The following is a 10,971-nucleotide window of genomic DNA, read 5'->3' as shown; positions in this document are numbered from 1 at the left end:
CGCTGGCTGGACCGCCTGGGCGAGAGCAAGTACCTGATGGCGTTGAAGAATCTGTGTGACCTTGGCATCATAGACCCCTACCCACCTCTCTGTGACATCAAGGGCAGCTACACCGCCCAGTACGAGCACACTATCCTACTCAGGCCTACCTGCAAGGAGGTAGTGAGCCGGGGAGACGACTACTGAGCATGCGGCAAAAGTCAAGGCGAACCGGGAGGAGCATGACAGCTCTGAGACAACAAACCTCTGCAGACTGATAGCAATTATGCAATATTTCTCTAACCTACATTTCCACTGCTTGAGTACCTTTAGGTAATTAGAGCAAGAGCAAAAGACTTGTGTCATGGCAGTAGCTTACTAGTACTTTTTTGTTCCCAAAGGATCAAGTCAATAGACAAACATCTTGTATGTAGTGTTGTCATTTTAGTCATATTTTGATGTGCTGCTTTTAGGAATTATGCAAAAGAAATATATGCAAAAGATTCATGCAAAAAAGGTTTTGGCGAACTGTTCGCCTAAAAATACTATGCTTCATTTCCTTGTTAAGACCTGGTGAGGAAAAAACAACTGCTATGAAATATTTATATTTCTATATTTCTTTGCTCTATTTTAATTTGAGGAGGTTTTATAAGAAATAAATTGTTATAAATCTTGCATTGATTACTGTGTACATATTCATAAAGGCTTAAGAGCATACACACTTCAATTACCAATAACTAATGATTTAAAGGTGTATTTCTCTCTTTTAACCAAAGGAGGGCGGCACTAAAACACGGGTTAAACATCAGTCAGCCACCTCTGCTAGTGAAGACGGTACAATAAGACGTGTCAGGATATTCATATCTTCATGCTTCAGCATAATGTCCCCATGTAATGAAATGGACTTTTCCCAGAAGCATTAAGAATGAGCACAGTGACATGTAGTTTATGTAGTTTAGATGAAAAAGAACATATAGGACACACGGAAATAGCATTACAAATATCACATTGACAGCAGAGTACATTCAAGCACCCTAAATCACCACTTTGTCCTTTACATGAAAATCAACCCCATTTTCTCTTATTTTGGTAAAGTCTTTGGGACAAGGACATGGGCGGTGATGTCATGGTTGAGGAATGCATCATGTCTCCTCACAGAGTTTGTCCTTCTCCTTGGAGACAACCGACCAAGACTATTCTTAACTGGCTCAAAATGGCCTGTGGACTCTGGATATGATACACTGATGTCAATGAATACCCGGGCTTTTAATACGTACTTATTTTGGCACAGCAGAAGTCACAGGCCAAAAAGAGAAGCATATGTTAAGAGAGTGTGTGCTCTCTTTCTCTCTCACACACACACACACACATTAGCTCCCACAGGGTCAGGTTCAGAGAGGCCTTCTCAAGTGAATTCTCCTCATATGGGAGCAGGTTGAACAAGGACAGCAGAAAATCCTCACAGAACCTGAAAATGATTCACTCTTGTAACTGAAGCAGCTTTAAGAGCAAACTCAATCCCAAGTATTTTAGCCCGTTGCATGTACTCCAGACCAGAGAGGGTGTGTTTTGCTCTTGTCAGACAGCAGGCGGGCGAGTGTGCCGGAGCAGAGAAGAGCTGTTCAGATTAAGCCGTCTGATTCCTTTAATGTTTTTTTCATCCTCTCCCCTCATCCAGGAGTTACTTGTTCTGACCTGTACAGTCCCAGACTCCCCGCCAAGGACATCAAGCATATGCACACATCCACGCTCACACACACACACATTCTGATGTTGACTCATCCATGATTTATCGGCAATATCTGCGAGACGACAAGAATAATTCTGCGCCTTTGCAAGATTTCAAAGTAAACAGCTCTCAATGAAATTGATACAATAGTACGTGACTATGTTTTGGCTCATCAGCTCTGACAGCATCTTTGGTCAGCAAATAACTGAGTATTTAACATACATTCCTTAAATTTTTATAAATAACCTAGACGGAGGTGAGCTCAGGAATATCATACAGTAGCACAGGAATGAAATACCAACGTCAACTTTGTCCAGACAAGAGTCCCGATGGTTTGCTTTGTTCTCTTTGATTCTTAGGTGACTAAAGTTCTGGTGAGGTATCTGCTTACAGTAGTAAGTGTGCTTATTTCTACCACAGGTTAACAGCAACCACGGCACTGTAGCGCCACAGTGGTTTGTTTGGGCTGTGGAAAACAGAAGAAACACTGAAATCCCTGTAGCAGGCATAGGGGTTTGCTTTCATTTTAACATCCAAGCAAAATGCCTAATTCACACAGTCCCTCTGTTCATTTTGTGCACTCCTTCAACTCGTCCCACAAATAATCTGCATTTCACAGACGATCCTCCACCTCTCCGTCCCTCTGTCCACAACAGTTCTTGGCGATGCCCTACCAGTGGCCACAGTCTTTTCTGAGGATGTGAAGGAGTTTGCGTCCCAGGGTTGACTTCCACGGTTTAACCAGGCTCTTGGTGTTGACCATCAGCTGACCGGTCTTCCAGTCCTCGTGACCAGCCACTACATATTCTGATCCTGGAGAAGAGAGAGCAGAACATAAACTGAGAATGTGCCTAAAATTCAAAGAACTGCGAAAAATCACCTTATGTAAAAAGAGCGTACATCATTATGTAACTATAATCAACCAGTTAAATACTGTCCTGCTGAGGCTGGCTTGGATGAATGTTGCCAGAATGATTATTGTGAAAGTGTTAGATGTGAAATAGTCTCGTAACAGAGAGGTAGCTCTAATCTTTAAGCTGTAAATGTTCATTCTAAATGAGTGATGCTAGGACGTTGGCACACATTCAAAGCCTCCTTGAGCAGCGACAAAGATCCTCTATTCAGCACAAAGCTGGCAGATTGTCCACTCAAGAGTCGACTAATTAATAAGCTTCTGCACTGTGAGCAATAAAGTTTCTCATTGGAAGTGGTTGCAACTGACCGGGGTTGAGGATGGGACAGGTACAGCCTTGGGTGGTCCAGGACTCTGGGTAAAGGGTGACGTTTCCCCTCTGGATCTTCATGTGAGGGTTTTGGTGTAAGACTTTCTTGACCTTGACCTCCACCTCTGCATGGGAGCCTTTATCATGAGCTGACATTACCTTCAACACCAGCACTATCAAAGCAACACAAACATTCATCAGATTAGCAGCCTACCAACTACAAAATGCAATTCATCAGTACTGACCTTCTTCACACTTCTCTTTTACACTCTTTAAACTTCACCAATTTTAGACATCCAAATCAGTTTACTGGCCATGAGGAGAACTCTGAAACCTCTGTGAGGGAGGGCTTAATGAAAAGATGCTGTCAAGTTGCAACATGGGAATTGTATTGATACTTGCTATAGACTAAAAGTCAGATATTTTGGCCTCTGCTGCAACAACTCTGACCATTTTTTTTCTCAAAACTGCAAGTGCAATACTAAATTTCGGTAGTACTTATTTAAAGCTACCCTGTGAAGTTTTTGACCACTGGGAGCACTATGGAGCACTTGTTTTGTTTGTTCTAGTGCACAGGGATGTGGGTGACACAGTGGCAGTAATGAGGCAAGCAAGGTGCCAGCAAAGGCAGGCAAGAAGAAAAGAAGAACACTTCAAGTAAACATGGGTGTGAATAATGCAGGTTTTACAATTTTCCAAAAATCTGGCTTTGCAAATTGTTTATGTGGAAGAAAATGCCTTCAATACATTTTGATGGGCCTTGAGGAAACACATAAAGCATTTTGGTGAGTAATACTGATTGTAAACAGGGCAATTGTTTGTTCATAAGAAAACTCCTTTAAAGGTACCTTTGAGGAATCACAACACAAGATATCAAGTGGAAAAACCATAGGCATTTTTCAGCATTCATCACTTTATTATAGACAGATCTGATGGTTTTTAAACGGTCACAGACTCCATTATGTTGTTAAATGACCTCACCCTCCCTGACTGCCATTATTGGGTCAAACAATACTGAATCAATTCCAGCTGTAAAATAGCACTTACCATAGTCATACTCCGCAGCACAGAAGAGTTTAGTGCTGCCAAGGGTCACTTCTACACACTCACATTTCTCTGTAAAAATCAAACACAATTAATAAGATTCATATAAATCACTCCAACAGCATGCATAGATTTCAAGATCAAAACAGCTGCATTTTTATCTTTGTGTGTGCAGTTTATTAAGTGTGATATGATCTGTGACTCACCAGAGTGGTGCAGTGCAGAGAAAAGCTCCTCTACCCTAAAGAGTGCCGTCTCACTATTATTGCTGCTGTGTCCCATGTGGCCAGTGGCTGTATAGAAGACCTCCACATCAGAGCTGTGCCGCAGAGGTAAAACCAGTCAGAGGCAGGGCTCCACTCAGTGTTAATCATCCAGAATGCACTCAACCTTTACACCACACATCACTTTATCTAAGTACAAACACATAAGGATATGGTATTAAGTCTTGGCTCTCACCCAGAAATGCAGTCACCAGTGTAGGGGTCACAGTCCCCTGTACAGTCACATGGACGGCAGCCGTATTCATGAAGCCCCCAGTATGCCTGCATGCAGCTGTCACAGCGGGGTCCTCCGACACCGGGCTTACAAGTGCACTCCCCACTGCTAGGGTTACATAGAGTGCTACCACCTGAGAGGACCGAGCCTACAGGGTGGCAGGAACAGGCTGCAGAGGAGAGGGGTGACAGAACAAGAGGACTGCATGTTAACATTTCTGTTTGTAAGTCAAAAGACCTGTCTCCTCTTCTGGCACAGTCCTAGTAAGCACTCAGTGAATATTATGAGCTTGTGTGTATTCAAAGGACAAACACACTTGTAGAAGCACAAACAAACATATTCAGAGTGTACACAGTGAACTCCCATGGCAATATAAGTTAAATGTATTTTATCATCCTCCTGTAACAAGCGACAAGCTGGGAGTATGTACTCAACATGCTTTAAGCAGCTGCAGCAAAAACAAACAGTAAATCACTCGCCCTCTGCGCTGTCAGACTTGCTGCCTGATGGTCGCTTGTGATGACAGATTGATTTTTGTTACAGATCTGTTTCCAAAAACGGCATGTTTATTCTTAAAAATGCTGCAGAGTGCCTGGCAGGGGGAAAGGGCAAGAATGGGAAAAATGTGAACGCATGGTCCATGGGAAATTCCTCCATTGTTTGCAATTACAGTCACATTCCAAGACAGTGAGTTCTCCGTCATTCCTGCTAAGGAGAGGAGTAGAGTCATCTTACTATCTCATCACTGACAGGGCCATGGCTCACAGAAAGGTGCTGGGGGGAAATACCCATATCAAAGAGATCAATCTGCTTTAATCTGGAGGGTCAAAAAAAAAATCTAATCTCCATTACTGTCCTCAAAATATCAAAGGCTGCCCCTCCTAATTGAAATTCCCTGCTGGCATTCATCCAGACAGAGTTATGGTTTAAGGAAAAAAGAAGCTACACGTTGAAGGGCCTTACGTTTGCAGGAGTCAGGGGCTGTTTTTGGTCGGCTGGGGTCTCTGAAGAAGCCCTTCTTACAGTTCTGGCAGTGACGGCCTTCTGTGTTGTCAAGGCAGTCGTCACACACGCCACCACTCCGCCGTCCTGTTGCGAGCCACAGTCCACGACTGAAGTGACAGCTCTTGGCGTGACCATTGCACTTGCACTCTGGGTTCAGATGGAAATGTACAATCAAGCAGACTAAGAGGTTCTTCTTTGCCCTGCTGATCTTTGAACTTTCAAAGCTCTAGTGATAGCAGCAACATCTCTTACAGGCATGAAATGAGGAGCTGCTCTGTTATTCACAACGCATGAGCGTCTAAAAGGTTACATGTGATTTATGAGACTAAATCCATTTTCGAGATAAGGCTACATGCTGTGTGTCCTACCACTGCATTTGACTCTCTTGCCCCATCACTCACTCTGGCACTCATTCGGTGTCCCTATGATGCCATTGGCAGCCTGCCAGGGTTGGTCATTGTAGAGAGGAGCACAGCGCTCGCAGTGGTCACCGGCTGTGTTGTGTCTGCAAACACACTTGCCGTGGACCTGTCGGGAAGACCACAAACAGAAAATTATTTGGAAATGTATTATTCCTGCATGCACCTTTTAAATGTTGACTGAAAAGTAAGCAAACAAATGCTGCAACATACTCTTTATTGTATTATATTGTACTGTACTCCCACTCTTCTTTGGGTTAATGCATTTTTGAGATTGTTTGAATTGTTTTGAGACATTTACCACCCCAGATAGGTTGAATGGTTAACCACACCTGTCATCATGGAGCCTGCCATCAGTCTACTGGTGTATATAAAGGGTGTGGTGGCCATTTTAAAATATTTTAGCCTGATGAAAATCCTACTGGAATCAAAACATTATCCACTTAAATAAATGTGTGGTTTCTGTGCAGGCATTACTCTTTTCATTGATGCTGATTTCCAGCAGCCTTGCAACCTACATGTGGTGTGTGTAATACTTCTTGCAACATACAAACATGTACACAATCAAAGTGGTTACAAGTTGTGCAGCTTATGACCGCCTGTGTAACATGTCTACACCCCCTCAAACCATGTTGGAGTTAAACAAGTGCTTCTATTCTCCATTTACAATAAAGAGAATAACACCACAGAGACTATGGGTTGTTAAAGCATTAGTCTGAATACCATAATTAAGGTTTTCCACATCCTTAAATCCCTGTAATGGTAGGTAAAGCTGTGGCCTAATATCCAGTCTTCACTGCAGCCTTCAGATTCAGCAGCACATACCAGCGCACAGCTGAGTAACAAGGGAGTGGTGGGAACAAAACCCCAAACCCTCCACTCCCGATCTCACTACATTAAACAAATGGAGACACAATGAAGCCATCGGCAGACTTCAGCTTGACACGTAGATTTGAACAACAGAACAAACTGTGCAAGAGCTCTGCCACCATGCATCTGCAAGCTGTATGTTCACAAAATCCAGCTCAAAGTCACTCACCATATTACTGGTCTTCTGTTGGCGGGGTTGGTAGCCCCTGGCTGGTATGCAGTGGTCAGAATGTCCATTGCAAAGGCAACTGCCTTTGACAATAAAATCATAGATGGCATAATGGTCTGTGGGGAGGACGTCAGCACCAGGATGTTTGGCCTGGCACGGACACGACTGGCGCTGCAGCAGACGGACTCTCAGGTTGGTGATCATGAGCTGTTCCTGGGCGGCTGGTCCATAGGGATCCACCGATTGCCAGGGCGACAAGGCTCGATAAATCACCTGGAGATATAGAGGGGGGGAAAAATCTCTCAAAATCTCTGTTATTCCACTTGTAAAAGGCCTCTCTAACAAGTAAAATAAACTGATCTTAGAAAAACTGACACACCATGACGAAAACATAAATTATGTCCGTTATGTCCTTTCTTGATCTGCCAAATAAAAAACAGGCATCAATCTGGCTCGCCTTTCATGCTCCTCAAATAGCTGATATCCTCGTAAAATCAGACTAGCTCCAATGTAAACATGGACAAATGGTTCTTATTCTTCTTAATTAAGTTTTGTTGAATGTTGATCTTTTAGATACATCCTCTCTGTCTGTATATAAAATGTGTGCAGATTTAAAAAACCCAGGTCATTACTCTTCATCATAACACCAGGACACAGTACACCAAGTATTCTGTTAGGAGTGTATATAGGAGTTATATAAATCTGGTAACCCTTAATGCATTTTGTTTTTCAATCAAAATCTCTGTGTGTGTCAGTGAAAGATGAAAACTCTCCAAAACATCCTTTTTTTAAGAATTACAAAGAACTTTTCAAAATCATGAACTCAATTATAACCAATTTAATTGAACTGAACTGAACTAATTTCTTCCAAGAGCCTACACCTTGAGTGAAAGTTTCCCCAATATCATTTTATTGTCTTCAATCCAAACTTATTGCATCTTGCATTGTCCATTTGTACTGTGCAGAATATAAATGCGGCATCATAATGAATACATTTTGTACAATGACTGTTATACAGTACAGATGTCAACAAGACTTACTGTATGATTAATGTTCTTGACAAAAAAATCTAATTCTAATTTAAAATAAGAAAATGTTCACTTGTAGTGAGCATTGTACGTATGTATTACTTTAGTTAATTTCTGCAAGTTTAAACTAAATATACAATGTTTGCAGCATTACTTTATTACTGACACGCTTTGCATTTTCACACAACATTTTGTGGTTGTCTTTGCATGTTGAGCAACAGAGACACTAATTATAAAGGGTAAGGGGCTTACACAAGAGAGATGACATACTGTAGGGAGACACATACTTTTTATAAATACACTGCAATTATGAGATCAGTCAAAGCCATATATTCATTCAGATGTTCAAGCAGAGCCTCCCAATGTGGTCTGAGTCTCTCTGGAGCAAAGCAAACCTTTTACTAGCCAGTGAGAGTCTCTCTTTTACACCAGCAGCGTGAATGAACGGTGTGCTCATGAATTAACCATGGCTGCTTATCTGGCTCAGCCCGCCCTGTGATGATACAGCAGGTCCCAAAAAATGCTTTGAGGGAACATCAGAGGTAAAAGTGAACACTGATATTCTAGCCGTGCATGTCAAAGCAGTTTGTGGCTTAGAAGGCTGGCCTAACAAAAAAGGTCTCCCACAGGCCAGAGATCAGTTTACAAAGCTTGGTCAACTGTTTGTTCAGTGGTTTGTGTGATATCAGCTTGTAGAGCATCCTGGTGCCAATAAATGGACCACAAAAGCAGAGCAGATGGTGAGTGTTATTGCTGTGAAGTGCTGGGTGAATGTCTGGCAGCGTGTTTTGATGTGGTCACTCTCAGATCTCAGGAATAAAATCACAATCCCATATTCAAACTTTTCCTTCAGTGTTTCACTGAGCTACAGCATCCCCCCTCGCACCTTAAAGATTACTGATCATTAAGTAAGAGTAGAGTTTTAATTCAGTGAAGATTAGGGCTGGGAGGTAATTCTATAATAATGTCCAAAAACTCTCTGTGGAATCATTTTGTGACATAGATTTTCCAGATTCCGTTGTTTAAATTAAGGATTTAGCTCATTTTAATTAATTAGCTGTCAGTCTGCTTGTTTTATAGTCTGGATATGACTGGTTTTGTGTGATATAATACAGAACAGTGGACCACAACTCATTGCACTCTGTTGTGTGCCCCAATATTGAAGGTTTTCTTTTATTCATGTTTTATTGAATTATTGACTATTGGTCCAATGTGTTTTTTCTGTTTTATTTGTCTTTTTAGTTATTTACCAATGTGTTTTTTCTGTTATTATTTGCCTTTTTTTAGTCATCCCACTGTACACACCTTCTCGTCCTTTTATTCTGTGTTAAATGTGCTTTATAAATTAAATTTACTTACTTACTTACTTTAATAACTGCATTTTGCCCAGGACTTTATATTTCCAGGGAGATATTTATCAGAAAATGTGTTACAGCTCATAATAACAGACACAGTGGTGATTTTTGGAGTTTAATTTATATATATACTGTTTTTTTTCTACAATACTACATACAGGGGTGGATCTAAAGGTAAGCATGGGGGGGCAGCTGCCACCTTTTGAAGTAAAGTATACTTTTTTCCTCAGTAAAACATAATCTGTGTAGTTATTAACTATATCATGTGTCTTGTTAAGCTCCCAACCACACCATCCCCTTCTCACCTCATGTAAAATTTTCTAGGCCAGCCAATCTACTCACCTCTCCTCTGGCACAGGGGAAAGCTCCTGAATACTTGGAGGTGCAGGTAGCTCCACTCTCCCCACCTGGCGACCCCTCTACCAGGCCAAACACCTCCTCACAGTCCCTGGCAAAATACCTGAGGGTCTTCCATGTGCGCCCATGGTCTTGAGAGCGCTCCAGCACCATGGCAGCGGGGCGGGGGGAGCGGAACACTAGAATGAGGTGGGTGAGGATGAACTCAGTCTCCAGGTCGAGCTGGAGCGTTTCCTCCTTCACCCCTTCTGCAGACTGCCACCAAGTGTCAGGGTAGCGGAAAGAGGAGTCGCTCATGGCAGAGGGAGGGTGCGCCTGGCTGGGGAAAGCTGCGTTGCATTTGCCGCATTTTGCTGCCGAGCAGGACTCCCTGATGCGGGGGGCAGCGGTCTGCTTATAGAAGCAGTAAGGCTCAGATGAGTTGGAGCCGCAGACCGACTGGGTGCTCAGCACTCGACCCTGGGCCAAGTTGCCAATGCGGGGGTTGCAAGCTCGGCCGAAGCAGCGGCTCTCCGCAGCTGGACCTTTGGGTTTAGACGTTTTTGGTAAGAACAAGTGTTGTTAAATTAGTACAATTTCAGTGAAGGTGAGAGAAATGTGTGCACTTTTAATGCAATGAGGCACAAAATAGCACGCCCAATGCTTGTTTTATTTATTAACATCTTCCTAAAGTGCGTGCGTAAAAGTCTGAGACAGTTCAAACTCACCGGCTGACAGAGGAGAGGATGCGCACAACGGGATAATGAAAAGTAAAGCAAACAGTCTCATACTGAAGGACATGTTGTACCTCTACATAAAGTCACCTGTCGTATATTCCTTAAAAGCAGGAAACGCGCCGTTAATAGCTTGGCCCGAGGATATCCACTGGTTAATAATCCAACACGTCCCTTTCCGAAATAAAATCACTACTTACAAACTGTTAAGACGCAGAGATGAGGAAACGCAACAGGCAGGAAGCTTATTGTCTGTCTGTCATGGTGTATAAATGCTTCATTAGATTTAACTCGTATTATCTGAGATCTCTGCAGTCCTTATCCTTAAATTATTCCATCCCACGCACTTCAGGGATCAACTTGTTGTGGAGAGTTCATTGACATTTGGGAATATGAAGAGGGTAGCACCGCCCTATTCTCGTCTTTTCCCAGACCCCTCCCACTCTGATTCCTAAAATCAGACTTTCCAAATAATATCAAAACTGTCTCTGTCAGACTTTCTGCCACATATTGTATTTTAAAGGGTCGTGATTGTGATACTTCTGCTTCTGTCATTATCCTTTTTTAATATTATTACCATTA

General features: G+C 42.4%; 2 protein-coding genes across 4 annotated transcripts in view; one reads left to right on the top strand and one right to left on the bottom strand.

The window, feature by feature from the left end:
* The window catches only part of LOC118330496 (methionine aminopeptidase 2-like), a 6,558-nt gene extending 6,093 nt beyond the window's left edge, over window positions 1-465 (top strand). For both annotated transcript variants that reach the window (XM_035665043.1, XM_035665044.1), the window contains one exon: window positions 1-465. In XM_035665043.1, coding sequence (XP_035520936.1) covers window positions 1-186 — 186 coding nt within the window. In that variant the 3' untranslated portion in view covers window positions 187-465.
* Window positions 466-919: 454 nt separating this feature from the next.
* Window positions 920-10,760, bottom strand: LOC118330495 (netrin-4-like). Of its 2 annotated transcripts, XM_035665040.1 has the most exons (10): window positions 10,384-10,760; window positions 9,662-10,200; window positions 6,937-7,209; window positions 5,880-6,006; window positions 5,437-5,625; window positions 4,435-4,642; window positions 4,182-4,294; window positions 3,979-4,047; window positions 2,931-3,104; window positions 920-2,521 (listed from the first exon to the last, which is right to left on the bottom strand). In XM_035665040.1, the coding sequence occupies exons 1-10, from the start codon at window positions 10,454-10,456 to the stop codon at window positions 2,379-2,381; spliced, it is 1,908 nt and encodes a 635-aa protein (XP_035520933.1). In that variant the 5' UTR covers window positions 10,457-10,760; the 3' UTR covers window positions 920-2,378. The 2 variants fall into 2 exon arrangements, with proteins under 2 accessions (XP_035520933.1, XP_035520934.1); XM_035665041.1 differs by lacking the exon at window positions 5,437-5,625.
* Between the last annotated feature and the right edge of the window lie 211 nt (window positions 10,761-10,971).

This window comes from Morone saxatilis, unplaced genomic scaffold (assembly GCF_004916995.1).
Source record: "Morone saxatilis isolate NCDOM2014 unplaced genomic scaffold, NCSU_SB_2.0 Contig2, whole genome shotgun sequence".
Classification (NCBI taxonomy): Eukaryota; Metazoa; Chordata; class Actinopteri; family Moronidae; genus Morone; species Morone saxatilis.
The sequence above is the reverse complement of the archived record's forward strand: the minus strand, read 5'-3'. Positions and strand labels throughout refer to the sequence as shown.